Genomic DNA, 17,123 nt, shown 5'->3' with positions numbered 1-17,123 from the left:
ATTTGTATATATCAGTATTTACATTTTAGCCATTGCTACCCTTGCGATTGTTTCAGATTCCCTTTTCCCAATTTGAATTAGTGCTAGACACGGTAAGCGATGTGAGGACAGATGCCTAGGAACTCCCATGCTTTTGACTAATGTCATTACCTCTTTTGTGATTACCCTAGGTAACCATAAGTCATCCGAGGCCTAATATGATAAAAAAAACACACACACTTCCGCCCTAGAACGGTTGATCGAAGCCAGATCAATTAATTCAATAGTGCCAATAGCACATGGGAAAGAAACGTACGTAGACCTATTTGTCTCATATTAATTGCAGTGTCTACCCCCTGTGTGTACAGTTGGCTTTAATAGTGTAATCTTAATTTGGTCGTCTTAGAGGTACATTAACTGGCAGTCATGAATCATAGGCGGATTTCTGTAGGGCATGCAAAGCGTCCCCCTCTCTACGACAATAACTAGACGATTCAAATAGTTATTTAATTCATATATCAAACACAGCAGTCTTTATAAGATGAAGGGATAATAACTCAACTGATAACCAATTCAGAGTGCATATTAAATAAACTCGCTTTCGTTACCTCCTAAATTTGACATAGAACACAGACAGAACACAGCAGCAACTTAATCGATGTATGTGTGTCACATCCTCTCCAACCGTTCAGTTTCAATACTTGTATGGTATTCAAAAACAGAAAAATCGAAGATACTGATTAATTTAACAAAAGAGCAATATACATAGATGTTTGTTTTTTTCTTATTTTTGCCAAAGTGCATTTTAAAATCTAATTTTGTTTAAATATGTCCATGTTGTAAACCCGCATTCGCTGTCGTACTCATCCCCACCAGCGTTCTCATAGCATCCTGGTCATTTTCATCAACATCAGCTAACAAATACAAGACACTCAAGGGGATACACTTCGAGGCCTGTCTTGTTTTGAGTCAAGTCCGCTGACAAGGCGCTGGATGCTCTGCAATTCGTTGGTGGAATCTTTCTCGGAACAAGTTTTTGGTGACAGTGATACCGATCCAGATGATATGGTCGAGGACCGGCTGGTGACCTCCGAGTTCGAGTCCAGGGTAGCGGACACGGGGCTTGTGGCCATCCCATCTCCTTTCATCTCGACTGCGCTGCTCGCCATCGTGGGCATGGTGGTAGTGAGCAAAGTGCTACTATCCGGGACGCTCATGGACATAGGATAAGGACTGTACCTGAGCCGGGGACGCACTGCGTTCAGAAACGGGTGGCGATGGACTGACTGAGAGGAGGCTGCGGCAGCGGCTGCCATGTACGTGTAGGGGTAGGGGAACAGACCTCCGAATGGAGACATTGCAAGGCCCTGAAAAAAAACAGATGAGCAGTCAGACACTTTGGTCACAAAAGTTTATTGCATAAATGCAAAATTACCATCGTCTCATAGCTTTCTCAATCTGGATGTCATTTGATAATAGTTTTTTACTTTTTTTTAAAACTCAGTTACTAGTTTGGAGAAAGAGTGTTATTAGGGAGGCATGTGCGGCTTTTAATTCTCATTGCAGGAGATGCCAGCGTGGTTCAGTAAATTCAGTGCTATCAATGCTTCTTCGAATATAATCTAAGCAATTTAACCATGTAGAACCATGCACTTGCATACCCCCATTAACAGTATGTTTATACTGAGACTTAAAAGGAAACAGCGAATATGTTCTCTATAGAAGCTGGGTGTTCACCCCTCCCCGTTTCAGCGAACCGTTTTAATACGAGGCCTTTCCCCTTTAAATGCCGAAATAATTAATGTTCTCAAATCTACACACAACTTCCCTCTCTTAACACATGGGCACAACGTGATGGAAATGTCTGAATGGCAATGCAAAAACAATGAAAGAGGCTGCCTAGTCTAAACACAATATATATACCCAATAGCCTATTTTGTTGTTGTTTAAAAACAAAACATATTGGACCAATAGCTAACACGAATCTGTGCAGTGGACACCCTTTAAGATGTTTCCAAAAGGGTGATGTTTAAATGATCCTGCGCAACAGCTGGTTTGTTTTAGTTAAATTCCTCCTCAATAATAAATTGTTATGTGCTCAATACTATTTTAAAGACTTTTTCTAATTCAGAACACCATAGTCCAACTCATGAACAAGGCCTTGCTTTACTCGTGTGACCCCCTTATACAATAAGCAACATTATGCGGTTGAATGGTAATGAAGATAAACAGGTTTTTACCTGTGATGCCAAGACATGTTGCTGCAAATGAAAAGGCAGTCCTGGGGCTCCCGTCAGGCTTTGCGAGGGTGACGCCATGCTCGCCGTGTCCATGGTACTCACCCCTCCGGAGGATACAGCTGCCAGTAAGGGGCCCATCCCAGCCATATTCGAAAACGCACCTCCCATATTAAACTGGCTGGGATGAAGGAGGAAAGGGTGGGCACCACCCAAATGATTAAAAAACTGCTGTCCTGCCAGACCCGGTGGAAATCCAAAGTTGTGCAAGTGGCTCTGGCTTAAGTGTGAGACGCTTTCTGTCTGTACAGTCAATGGTAGGTAGCTGTCTTTGCCGATAGACCTGCTGCACTCGTCCGCTTTGCTGTGGTCACGGGTAGGACTTTTGAGGTCTTCTCCGGATCGAGTCGTGCTGGAGATGACGGTGATAGGGCTCTGCCTCGAGTCCGCCTTGCTTTTCTCAGTCCTCGTTGCGCTTTCCCGCGAGCGGCAAGAGGAATCGTTATCCATGAAGTGAGCTTTGGAGGGGCTCGCTTCGTGGTCCTTTGCATCCTCGGTAGTGGTGGAGATTTTACTAGAATCTGGCCCTTCTTTCAAGTGTTCGTCTTTGCTTTCGTCGTCGCTATCTTCGTCGCTGTCACAGAAATCTTTGGGGAAAAAAGTACATTTGAATGAATTCAACATATTCCTGAGTCCTGATTGACAGCTGTGTCAATGCTTTGTTTCTCCTTCCACATAGATCTAAATAAGTAATCATACATTGCATTGCTAGAGCTGGAAACTCATTATTATATTTGTCAAACATATAAGGCCTGCCTGTAACTCTTCAGAAGTTATTGTCACTTCACTGAAGATGCGCAGAATATTTCACTAGTAACCTCCTTCAGATGCGTTAATATTCAGCCCTACTTCAGATATTAATAATACTGAAATAAGCTTAATTTCATCATTAATCTAGTTCTGGCATGCCCTTTGTAAGGACCCGTTTATCAGAATTCTTTGCACATGCCATGCGCAATGCACGTCATTTTGTATTTCAAATATAGTTGAAAGAAGGCATTCCATTTTTGTTCACGGCCATTCAACTAAATCTGGTCGATTTTACTGGAATTTATGCTGATCTAATTTGTGTAGTTAATCTACTCCAGAAACAGAAGTCTATAAAGGCGTCTGCGAATACTCCAAGCTAAAATCTCTCTTGCCCTGTCAATAGAAAGGCATAGTTACCTTTCAGATTTGGTGGCCCCACGGTCGACACTGCGGGAGAAGAGGCCTGGCGAAAACACTTGAACGGAGCCTGCTCGCCTGAAGAATCGTCTGACGCCCCGTTCTCTTTCTTCTGCTGGTCCTCATAGGAACGCATAGACTGCAGGGCCAGTTGTTTCCTGCTCCGAAGAAAGAAAAAAAGTTAGCTAAAAGTTTGTGATAAAGACGTTAATAGTTAGTGATCACTGATCGAAATGAAACTACAAATTTTACTTGAGTGTTTAACAAGTTTAACAACTACTGACATTTACAATAACATTTACATTTACATTTACAACCAGGTTAACATGGGATTTACCCACGCAATGAACATGCTCTATACCTTTTTTCTCGCCTCCCATTGCCAGTGTCACGAAAGCCTTTAGCAAAAGGATTGTGGTCGATTTTCAATTGTGTTATCTTAAAAAAAAAAATCAATTTTAATGTTATAAAAGTAAGAACATGACATTACAAGACAGTAATGGATGTGTTTACAAACTATTAATCACATTCACAAGTGTGTCTTGAATTGCTGTTTTGCTGGCATTACAAATTTAATTTTAAGAACATATTCTACACCTTTTAGTATTAAGTCATTGCCCAATTTAGGTGCTAAATGACTGAAATATTCAATATTATAATGACTCGTTCAAACACACTCAAACTTGTATCACACACACTCACACATAATCGCGCGCGCGCACACACACACAATCGCGCGCACACACACTCCCCGCCCCATTCTTTCTGCACCTCGACTCAAACCCAAACTCATGGAGACATAATTAAAGAGCTCTACGCAAATGTTCTCTCAATATCCAGTACACATAATATAATTCGCTGTTACCAACTGGTCATTACACTTGCATTTAGGACAACGAGACTACAGGGAACACTTAACGTGAGCAACATTTTCACCAAGTCAGTATCATTTTTAAAAACACTTTTACGTGTTGAATTATGGCTTAACACCACTCCTTTGACACGAATTGGTCAGGTTTCACCTCTATTCTAGTTTAGACTGTCCCCTCCTCCATACACAGACACAGCAGTACTCATACAGTCTGGGTAGTTCGCCAAATATTCGACCCCATGTGATTAAATATAATTAAGATAACTGTAAGACATACATTCCTGAGATGTCTGTCCACACTGTTACAGTAGATGAGGCCCGTGAATTGCTAACACGGTAAATAGTCCTTACTTGGCCTTTCCTTTAGGCATTACCAAATGCAGTGCATTCAAAACATAAAGGTAACATATGCATTAGGTCGAAGAGCTTTAGACTAACTAGGGACATGTATGCATTTTCTTACAGGATTGCAGAGGCATTTGTTTAATCATAAGCAACGAGCACATCTCCACACACACACGCGTTATGTAGAAGGAGGACAACTCCATAAACAATTCAAAGCAAACAAACACATGTCTAAACACACCTTGTCATTTTGGTATGCAGTCACTGCTATGAAGTCAGTTTCGGGGAAAACGTAAGTCCTGAACGTGCTGTACGGAAGTTTCAGAATGTCGTTTGCTCTCACAATGTGAAACCTCGGTTGATACTTGTGCATGGAGTTCAGAATCGTCTGCGACAGGAAACAATGCTGGGTTTTAAAGATAGAAGCAGACACTTTCACTTTACACACACCACACACAACACACTGTCAAGTCACTGCTTGCAAATACATATTTCAGTGTTACACATTGAGGTCTATTATTTTTTTAATCTTTATGCGAATGGGTATGCACATTTATAACATTAAGCCAAAGGTTTCGACAAGTTTATTTAAATAAAACAGAACAATTCTGAACAAGGTCTTTCTGTCAAAAAATGCTGAGGATGCAATAAGTTGAGGCCTGTAAGGCATAGCATGATGCATTTATTATTAATGATGAACGTAATTGCAACCATATGATGATGTAGTGCCTCGGCAACAGCTGTAATAATAATACAAATAATAATAATAAGTAATAATGTAGAAGATTTTAACAAACTTAGCTTACACTTACAAATCCATGCTTGTCCGAGATGTTGTTTGTCAGCTTCAGCTTGTGAAAATTGACGACTTTGGACATCCACTGCTCACCAGTGGCCGGACTGTCCGGGTGAATGTACATCCTCTTTGGCATTTCGGGGTCAGCCTTGCCTGCCACCATCCAGCGCGAGTTATGGAATTTATACCTGCAGTCGTCAGCCGCCACAATATCCATTAACAAAATGTACTTCGCTTTCTTGTCCAAACCAGTGCACCTCACTTTAAACGGGGGGAACATCCGCCTGCAAAGAGAAGGAGAGCAGCTTTAGTCATTAACTTTATGTAACTAAAATCAAGTTTCTCCTAATCGTTTTGTGTCTGCAAAAATATATGTGCCGAAATGCGCAATAACGCATATACTTTAAAGGAGCTGTAAGCCAATATGCTTCTGGTGTAGCCTACGATAGCCTACATTCTCTAACATTAGAGGCCTTTGCCTTTGAGCTGTGTATTATTGTACACTCTTACTTAGATATAATTGTATGGAAGATGCTAATTTTGGAACGGTTATAGGCACTGTATATTTCACATACACGTGACCTTACGGTATACGGATACATACACTTTGGCCAATATTTGAATAGCTTTATTTTAAATATAGGCCCGATATTTGTTGGTCTACTAAGTCCCACTAGTGAATAATTATAAGATCCATTATAAACTGGTTGCCCATATTCATAAAATTAAAAGAAAACGAAAAAGACGCACTGTTGAAAAGTAGACTTCACCTTGTTTTGTCTTAGTATATATATATATATTTTATAATTATCCACACAAAAAGTAGGCCTATTTCTTATAATGGTAGTGTTGACAAAACCGACGTGACCGGTCATAGTTTGGGTTAAGCTGCATTTTATCCCTTGCACAATCTGCACTAACATATCATACGGTTGTATAAGTATATAACAGATAACATAGTACCTTACTGTCTACGCATGGCTATTTTTACTGTGGCAAAATAATTCAGATATGCAGTGTGTGAGTCAGCGGACGTGCATTTCCAGGACTTAATCAATAAATCGATAATCAGAAGTGCTTTTCTCATGCCAGCGTTGTCAACAATAAATTTACCAATACTTTGTAGTCTATTTCTAACGGTTATTGCTGTTTTATAAATCGCACAAGAACTGTTGTTTACCTTCCTGACTTCGTGATAACCATTTCAGTGCCTCTCTTATGGAAAGTCTCCCAAAGTTCCTTCGCCTCCAAGTGAACTTTCGGATCATCCTCTACCTCTTCCTCAGGCTCCAGCGTTTTGAGAGGCCTCAGATGAGCTGCGGCAGCCTGGTGCCCGAGCGAGGTGAAGTGGAGGCCGTGCTCGGCGGCGCCCATCAACTGGTCCATGATTGGCTTTCCCAGGGCGCCCGGGAGAGACAGCGAGCCATTATGAGGTAGCGCCAGGGCCGGGAAAAAGGGAGGTTGGTGACCCAACATTGCACTCATGGCAAATTCCGGACCCCGGTGAGGTAAAAACGGATGGTATGCCATACTTGTTCCTTGTAAAACTGGATCTCTCATCAGGAAGCTCATTCAAGTCCAGATCAAAGACGTATCGATATTAGAGATAAACGCTATAATTTAGAATAGTTTTCAGCCAAAGATTCCGCTTGATCAAAAGTATTTCTCTCAAATCCAAAGTGGTTTTGGCGCAAATAGGAATCCAGTGATTTTTGAAGATTTTTCTTTACTGATATGAACTGAATTTCAATAAAATGTCCTCAGTTGAGTAGAAAAATGATCCATTAATCTTCGGCGGTGTTTGTCTGCAAAGGTTGGCTTGCGTTGATGTGATGTTCTTCACTGAACTGACTCGTGGACAATTTTCGAATTAAATCGAGAGTTGAGTCACTCTTGCAGTTTGCAGCCACTCTGTTTTCCTCGCAGTTGTTTACAATATCGACATTCCTTTTAAAATGTATTCACTCGCACTGGCTTCAGTCCTCCAGCAGACGCGATGTGTTGAAATATTTCGATGGTGCAGAGTAATTCCCCTGTCTTTACTTGTTCAAGGCATACACTCTCACACGCACACACACATTTTGTTCCTCTCTCTTTCACGCACACACACATTTCAGTGAAGAAGTATGCGGAGAAAAGAGTCCGTTGACGGCGGAGAGGTGGTAAGGTTCCAGCACCAAGCTATTCCTAGTGCTTCTGTACCCCATAGGCTTCAAACTGTGTGGATGTGTTGCATGTTACGAGAAGCTGGGCTCTGTTGATTGGCTCTTTGACGCTTTCGGACCAATTGTGTGGCTTCGTAGGCGTGGTTTTAACAGGTCGGGTGGAGGGGACAGACTTCAGACTTATAAAAAGGTGTTTGGAAACTCTAATGCTGCCGCGAAACAGCAGTGCCTCAGTCAATGTTGTGTGAATATGTCAACATCATTAGGACAAGGGAGATCGGTCGGTCTGTGGGACCCTGCGAAGGAAAAGTAACCCCAGCCTCGTTTGCGCTGTCCGTAAGAAATTACTGCCTCGTCCGCAAAGCGTCATGACTGGCCCCACATTTTCGGAAATGTATGTTGTTCTAGGACGATAAGCGTCATAGAACCACAAACACTATCAGATGTGTATATTTAAACGTTATATTTTGTGTAGATTCCCCATTTCAACATACGGTAACTTATATGGCGATACAACCTCGTTCTGTAGGATATTGTAGCCTGCATCGCAAAGAGGAGTAGCCTATGTTTGCTTTACGTGTTCTGTGTTGATTTTGTAGTAGGCTACAGTGTTATATTAACTCATATGATATTTATGTAAGTCTTTCTGTAAACGCTTACCATGTGAAACTCACAGGCCACCACACTTAAGTACACAAACACCAGACCAAACCACGTAGCGTGGTCTGCCGTTTACCAAGCACTTTTTAGACCTTCTGTTCTGCAAGGTATTCGATAGCTACGTACCTCTGTCAGTTTTAATAGTATATATTGGATATTTCCAGTCGCTATGTTGATGCAGAAATATACTGTAATTTAGATTGGGCCTATTGTGTTATCGGAAGTTGATAAGGAATCATTTTGATAACACCAATCAATCAGATAAACGGCAATCAATCAGTCTCTCTCTCTTTACATCTTCCCCTCTCTATGTCTCTCTCTCTCTCTCTCTCTCTCTCTCTCTCTCTCTCTCTCTCTCTCTGACACACACACATGCACACGCACATTCGCAAACTCCCACCCCTATACACACGCACAAACACGGCATATCTAAACCTATCAAAATGCTAAATTAAATCGACAGCAAATGGATTCATGTCGATTCACGTAGGGGCAAAATATTTCAAAGATCCACAAAACATTAACTAATGTAGACAGTCATACAATGTGTATCAAATGAAAATGGTAGCACTGACCCATGTATTTTGTGACAACAATAGATAGATTTAGCAAACTAAGACAGAAGCAGTCAAAGACGCAAAATGCCTGGGCGTCACTGTGGAAATATGGAATCGCAGGTCAGTGCGAGGTCTACATTGTCTGCGTTTTAATGACCCCAAAGCGCACGTCTCAAATTGGCACTGCAGCCAACCAAACAAGGCGGGATTAATTTGCAGGTAAACAACAGAGAGACGTGGCGAGTAATCTAAGTGTACACAGTGGACAAATTCAGCCGCCAATTGCCTCTCTGCAACAGGAGAAGCAACAACCTGTGTCCAAAATGGGTGACACATGTCAAAATGACTCCCGTCTTGAATTATCGGCGAAAAAGCTAAATCACCCCCAACTTAGCCTTTCAGGTCCTGTGTTGATCTATCCACGTTTTAGTGTGTACCTATGATGTGTTTTTTCTTCAGTGTTTATACTCCCACACATTCTGCTACTGTTGTAGGCCTTTTGCAATATCGAGATGTAAGACCATTACATTTTTTAAGTTGATTATATAGGCCATAAGTCAAGTACACCCTCTTCAATATATTCTGATATAGGGCGGCACATTTACACTATGCTGTTGCAATGACACCAAAATTCAAACCTCATGGATTCTGTGCTCATTTCAGTACCCTGAAGAATAGCATACATGGAGCACAGTTACAGTGCTTTGAGAAAGGACCACTGGTAAATACTTGGTGTAAGTGATGATAACAGAAAATAAACCATCTCTGCATTTTTCTATTTTAGAAAAATATGCAATGTATGTACAGGCTGTTAACCCTATTAACCCTTTTGTTGTTACCGCACATCGATGCACATTTTTTTGGGATGTGGACACAAAGTTGGGTCATTTGGTTTCTTCAACAGGAGAAGCACATTCTTAGCATAGGGTCCTTCACTGCCATGTTTACTTGATCCACATGGCCTCCATTTTGTGTGTGTGTGTGTGTGTGTGGGGTCAAGCCTGTGCCGATTACATGCTTATTCTTATTTAAACACTCGTCCCCATTAGCCGCACATTTCAATTTAGCAAGAGGTGTCACCAAATAGGAAGCAGTGTTGACACAGCGGTACCCTTTCATTCTCTGTGGCCACTGGGCTTAATTAAGTAAGCAACCCTCGGAGAGCGGTCAATACACTATATAAAGTTTTACAGGGTTAGGGCTCTCAGGGACTCCCAAGTGGCCATAAAAAGTCCCAGGCCCTGAACAGCTGATTGATGAGAAAGTTTGTTTCTGTGTTTATATCTGCACTGATCATGAATATCAGAACGAAGGAAAATCAAGGTCTGTCTGGTCAAGAGGGCTCCAAAATGTAAACGCTGGATTACACGGGGGGTACATGCTCAGGTTCCACAGGAAGTGTTTACATGAAAGGGTGTTCTCTGTACAAAAGGTGGGAATTTAATAGTGATTGGGAGGTATAGTATCTACTATTGGTTTGAGGGTATACCAGTGTTCTGCGGCTGTGATAAGAAGATAGTTAGAGTACCAACCCACTCACCTAAAGACATAAATGTGTGCCATTACAAAGCAAAACTGTACCATATCATATCAGGAACTATGGATAGTTGTATATGAATTAGATGACACACAAGCAGTATGCGGACTGAAGAACAATTCAATTAGACAGATCGGACAGATTTGACGGATCATGTGCTGTTATGTGTCACCGCCTCTGTGAATAACAGTATCTTTACATTACTGTGCTGTTGATGGGATTGCTGTGGATCTACAAATGAAAACATTCTCTTGCATGGCTATCCATAGATTGAAATGCACACAGTGCTGCACCGATCTGTGATGGATAAGAGTTTAGATAAGTGTGAGACAGGGCTTACTTGGAATGGGAGGGATAGTGGATCAATATCCGTGGGGGGAGTCAGTGAATTATGGTATTTGGGAAAAGATAAAGGCATGTATAGAAGAGAACACGTGTAAGCGCCCCCCATTGACGTATGTGCCATCCTCTTGTTCGAAAGACATTGTAATGATGGATGCTTTGTGAGTGCTTAGTGCTGCCCATTCCCTGGATTTAAGGTATATCAATAATTGGAGGTTGATTGATGGGGATCCCCGGGTTCAGTGGAGGCTCCACAGTGGATGGGCCTTGATGCAATCCTTCCCCATTTCTGCAGACCTGCAGACCGGCCCACAGACGTGATTAACTCCTACCTGTCAATGATTTCAGCCTGTCATTCATTTCATGCAAGTCAACCTGGGCCAACATAAATTCTTCCAATAACCTGTTACAGGTATTGATGAAAACTATTTTAGTTAATTAGGGGATGTGTTTATTGACTGTGTTTGAAAATGGTACATTGACTTCAGAGGGACACACTGCGGGAGATGGACACAGACCTACCTCCTTTGGTCCTAACTGTTGTAATCCATCAACTGTCCAATACCTCCTCCACTTTGACTTACAACTTGAAAGGGAAAGAGATATCAAGACCATTTGATTTTAAAGGAAAATAAGGAAACATTATCCTTAAAACAAGTGTTTTTGATGATGAAAGACATCAGTCCAGCATATAAGCTCTGTATCTAAGGCATGTGTTGAAAACATATTCGGACATATTTTGCTTTTCACTAAAAACCCTGACACACTGATGCCCATCACAGTAATAGATAGCATACCATGCTGTAAGGAGATACTTGATGTTTCAGGTTTGCACCCTCTTCTGCATCTGAAAGTGGTACATGCCAACACTTTACACACTTGCTATATGCATGTGGCTGGCTGACTGATTCACGGTATCTTCAGAGCATGAGTTATGGATATCTCATATTCCAAAATGTACACATTTTAGTGTGACAGAAACTTGTATGTGAGCACTTGGGTAATACCCAGTTGATGAATGGATGGATGGATGGATGGATGGATGGATGAATGAATGAATGAATGAATGACATATGAGAGTTTGTCCTGTATGTGCACTAGCATTGTGTATTGTGAAATTTCCCGGTAACCTTTAACAAACATCAAACCAAAGTGGTAAAAAAGCAATAAATTGTCAGAATCGCAACAACACTGTTATTCATTACAGACATTGGAATTTGCAGATCCCTCTGGTAATGCTCTTGAATGGGTAAGGAAGGCTGTGGAAACTTGTGGCTACTCTAATACTCATGGTTTTAAATTTGATTAGATTGAGGGCAGAGAATAAAAGAGGATATCTCTGGCCTGGTTAGCCATTGCACCACAGTCTTTTTTTCTTTTTGCTGGACCCGATCGAGTTACAGCGTCTCATGAGCCTGTAAGATTTTTTTCCACTGCCTTCTTTGACCAAAACACCAGTGCATAGTTTCATAGTGAATCCCTGGCTATGTTTGGACGCCCCGTGCTTTGAACACTGAGTGAGTCAAGAGCGAGGCTCTTGCCAGCGTAGGGGTCTCCCCATACTTTTGAGCCATTTGCTAAGGTTGAGTTACAGTGTTTTGGTATTTACATGGATACAAACACCTTTGAAATGGAGACTTGCATGGGAGCTGTTTATGCTGTTTATGCTGTTTATGCTGTTTATGCGACAGAGAAAACACTTTTTGGAAGAGTGCAGTTCACGTTGATTAATCAAATTAAGCAAGTTGTCCCCTTTATGTTTTTTTTTTTAAGTTGAAATTTATATTGCATTCCATCTAGTCAGAGTACTTCCGCTGTGCTTACCGCTCACCATCTGTACGTACACCGACTAGGACTGTGTGTGCTGGGACTCCTGTGCCCTCAGCTTGCCAACATATGTGCCTCTGGCACTGGGGCTGTGGTGGAGGTCACACAGCCGACACGTTCGCTCTGGCACTCGTTTGCCCTCTCAGCCCCCCCTCCCCCAACTCACACACACAACCAGACCTCTGTACAGCTTCAGGTAATGACTTAATGCCACAAACATGTTTATGGTGCCAAGCAGTGCACCTCCCCTCGCCCTCGCCCTCACCCTCACCCTCTCGCCCTCCACAAAACCTCATTCGTTTGTGAAGAGAAACTCCTGGCTCCTTGTTCTTGGTCTTGTCTGGGGGCCATATGATCTGGCAGGAGGGGTGGGTGAAAGCTGGAGGAAGGGGTCTCCCAGGCTGCTCACGCTGCTCTTTCTCCCATCGCCCCATGGTGCTGTGGTCAGTGTAATCTTACCTGTGCCGTCCTTCTAGCATTTTTTTTTCTCTGTTTTTTTTTTGTTGTGCTTTTCCATTGAGACATTTGTCTACAGCTCCCCTTGTAAGAAGCTGATTGAGGTTCCCTGATCAATTCCAGCTATTCATTAGACCCATGTAGTGTGGAACGGTTAATGAATGCCTGTGGCAACTACTAAAGCTTTGTCAAAGGGAGGCTTTAAAGTGTAACACTGCCAAGCAAGCTACAAGTCCCACAGCAATCTACCTACTACCCGTTTGCCTCTGATGTTCTGCAGAAGTTCAATTGCAAAATGATCCGTGTTCCTCGTCTTGGCACAGTGTGCAAGTGTGTGTGCATGCTACATATGATTTACATTATTAGAAATGCAGGCTTTAAAAGGCTACTTAGGATATTAACGACAGAAACGTTTATTTAGATTTGTTATCACCAGAAAAGTTTATGTTAATGTCTAAATTCAGGACAAGACAACTGTTGAATATTTACCAATTGCACTTGTGGCTAAGAATTCACATGCAAAAGAACAATCACGATGTCCCGTAACAACAGGTGATGGGCTATGCTTACGGAGTGACGCTTTCTTCAGAATAAGTGCGACGAGAGAATTCCATCCTCTGCCCATGTTAAAAATTCTGCTGGTTTTGTGTTGCGAGGGAAACGAAAGGTTCGGTTGACCAGAGCTTCTGATTAACGGGGCGAGAAATATAATCTCGAGAAATGTCTCCCACGGTGGAGTCTACTTTAAATATTCATTTCCATGTCGCTGTCAAGACTTTTAATAGCGAATGTGGTTTCTGGTTCTTCCAGAGAAATAGTTAAAACTAAAAGAAAATACCGAACAGATGTGATTCGTTTTTTTTAAATATCGATAAATACTTTTTTTTCCCTCTGTGGGTCACGTCGTGCGCTTATTGGTAATCTCCGATTGGCCAGTATTCATAGACACAAATGCTTAAAGAGCTTCTAAGTGATACATGTTTTACGTTTTATGTAGGCTATGTGAAATATGTGATTATTTTGATATAACCTCGAGCTCAGGATGCTCCATATCAAACTTTTTAACAACGATAACATTAGTCTGCAGTGCAACCCTAAAACAACATTCATCATTCTTACATTTTCTTATGGTAAACTTTTGTACAAATGCATCATTAAGTTGATTTAGTTTTTCAGGATTGCATTTAATTGAGTCGATTAAAAGTGTAAAATTGCATATAAAACGCTTTTGGGAAACACGGAAGATTCCTTCTAACGTTTTATGAGGCAAGCGTTAAATAAAACATGATCACAAATCCGGATGTTTCTGTTCTTAAATGAAGGTGAACAGAATACTATTAATAGAGATATTCAAGAAATCTGTGCGCTTTCTCAGTTCAACCCAAGGGGTAAGCTGTTTAGTAGAGTCTTATATAAACTAAGACGAGAAATACAAGTTGCTCAAATAGGCCTAAAGGTTATCTGCACTAATGATACAATTAGAATTAGGTACAGTATAATACAATCAAGAACCTTTAGTGGAATTGACCTCGACGCCCCACTTTCTATTAAGTTTCTATTCTAATGTATGACTTCACTGCATACAAAGTTAACAGTAACAAAGTATACATGTGCCTAAAGGTTCGAATTATATTGAATTGTAACATTTTGATCCTTTGTGGTGTGCAACTTTTTTAGCCTCTTGTATTTTAGATAAAGAGGAAATGTACAGTGTAGCCTAAGTATCAGTACTCAAGCTTTTTAGCATTGAGAGTACTATAGGTTTGCGGACGGCCTAACTCTCCTTAACACTGGTTGGTCAAACCATTACGACCAACCTCGAAAAACGTTGGTCGCGTAGGCCCATAGTGCTACGTCTAGGCGACTGTAGGCCAAAGCACTTCCGAATACCCCTACACCACAAAAAAAACTAACTAAATAAATAAGACTGAGTCGGGTGCGGTTGAGAATCTAGCTTTCATTTATTGAGGTTCCCACAGCTGTTTTGCATGAGGATGTTTTGGACGTAGGCTATACGGGGGTGTTTGAATGTCGGCTGATCCGCTGGTTGCACTGGCGAGCCTCCAAAAGATGGGAGGATCAGGATCAAGGGCAAGAGTTTGCATTGCCATCAAAAGTCCTTCTGAAAAGACAAGAAAATACACATATAGCTTGTTAAGGCCCAAGGCCTATTTTTTGGAAAGCAGAAATGATCCATTGTCCGCTTAAACGAATCATTAATGTCCTCTGACTCCTCAATCTATACGACTCTAGTATAATTCAAATCTTTAATTTTTTAACAGTCACTTGATAGTCTGACTATCTTTCTACTAGACTACTTGTATTTTAATGTTGTGTATTTATTCTATGTCGACTCAATGCACCTAGACTTTTTAAGAGGCGGTTAACGATGTTTATGCTAATATTTAAGCGATTTGATATCTTTAAACGTCATTATTCTGATCCATCGTCCTCTATGTCCAATACAAATACCGACTTTGACAGAAAACCTTCCGGGTTCCAAGTTTACACCAATTCCGCATGCACACGCAGACATACGCGCACACACCATTCGACCAACCAATTAAAATCCGATTAGGAAACATCTTGTTTTTTTTTAGACCAAGGCAGTGAAAAGCCCATAACCTTTCAGCACCAGGGTCAGCCTCTAATAAGATCCATTGCCTATAGGGAAGCCACAGACCTTCACAAATGTCCTTGGCGACCGACTCCAGCCCAGAGACCTTTGACACACATCACAAATTAATTGGTCACTGTATTAGGAATGAGGTGGGGATTCTAGTTAATTAGTGGGGAAATGAATAAGATTCAACATTATATGATTTGTCGCCAGTGCCTGGTTTGTTAGTGGGGATTTGGGGTAGATCAGCTTTTGTGCGCATTAAATGAGAAGTGAGTAGCGTGGTGTCTATGTACAGTGTCGTTTTTGTGAACTGGCGACAGCTCCAATCCATGGGAAAAACTTAAAGGAAACCGCGTTATCACAGGACCTCATTATCTCATGTCTCTTGCCATCTTTTGGGAACAATCCCTAATTAAAAGTGGCATGGACCTACATAGTTTCTCTCTCTCTCTCCCTGTCCCCCCTCTCTCTTCTATCACACAAACACACACACACACACAGACACACGGCGAGAGAGAGAGAGAGAGAGAAAGAGAGAGGGAGAAGGAGAGAGAATGAACACTATATCGGAAAAATAAGAGAGGCGGTGTCATGGCATCAACACCTTAAGTGTACAATTAATTGAATGTTCTTGTGGGAGTGGTGTGTATCTGCTCGGGGAAGGGAGATGTCATAACACGCGATGACACGTAATTGATGATAGCGTTGCTTCACTGAGTCTTTTCAGGACAGGACAAACAAGACCAAACTTTATACAGTTAAATAATGATACCGAAATGGTCGTGGCAACATGCATTCTTAAAAGTGTCGCAGCCTTTTCAAGCCAAAAGATTGTTAGCCTCACTAATTATACAGCAAAATGTTTTTTTTTTTTTATAATTTAATTTCAAAATAAGGGGGGGGGGGGGGGGGGGGCTGACAGTTTATGCGTTTTAGAATGCCACCTAACAGCAACTTTATACTTCAATAATGGAAATATTCTTTATTTTCATTCTCAGGTTTGATTTTATGTTGTGCTTTGCCGAAACTATTGTTAGGCATTTTAATGGAGCATACTTTTTTTCTTATATGTTGAATTACTGGAACACTGAAAGTAGGCCGGCTATATAACTGTATATACCCAAACAGTAAATCCATGCTTTACAGAAAATGAGACAGTCCACAAGACTGACCCCAATGTGTATACAACATATAATAACTGGTTATAGATATTCTGTCCAAGTCGATAACAATACAAGTCAAAGGCATATTAGAATCACAATGAATAACGATACCAATAGCCTAAATATACCACAATAATACATTATTCGACTAATTGCGATAAATCTTTGCGTCGAAAATATTTTTGGGTTAAAACAGCTTGAAAGCTTTCACCCACAGGTGAATTTTGCCAGGGTAGAACGAGAGAAGATTAAGAATATTTACACCTGTCTCCCTCTTCAAACAGACAGCTCCATAGCCCATAGAAATGACTACTGGAGCCAGGGTGTCTGGGCTCTGC

The 17,123-nt window shown here is 41.3% G+C and overlaps 1 protein-coding gene across 1 annotated transcript; it reads right to left on the bottom strand.

Annotated features, from left to right (window-relative positions):
• Positions 1–911: 911 nt before the first annotated feature.
• tbx3a (T-box transcription factor 3a) lies at positions 912–7,027 on the bottom strand (the record flags this gene model as incomplete). The annotated part of the gene is made up of 7 exons (XM_080847260.1): positions 912–1,346; positions 2,220–2,863; positions 3,444–3,601; positions 3,805–3,881; positions 4,901–5,047; positions 5,472–5,739; positions 6,636–7,027. 7 exons carry the CDS (start codon positions 7,025–7,027, stop codon positions 912–914), a joined length of 2,121 nt encoding a protein of 706 aa, XP_080703386.1.
• Between the last annotated feature and the right edge of the window lie 10,096 nt (positions 7,028–17,123).

Source organism: Sprattus sprattus, assembly GCF_963457725.1.
Source record: "Sprattus sprattus genome assembly, chromosome: 11".
In the NCBI taxonomy this organism is placed as follows: Eukaryota; Metazoa; Chordata; class Actinopteri; order Clupeiformes; family Clupeidae; genus Sprattus; species Sprattus sprattus.
This window is presented reverse-complemented; position numbering and strand designations above follow the sequence as displayed.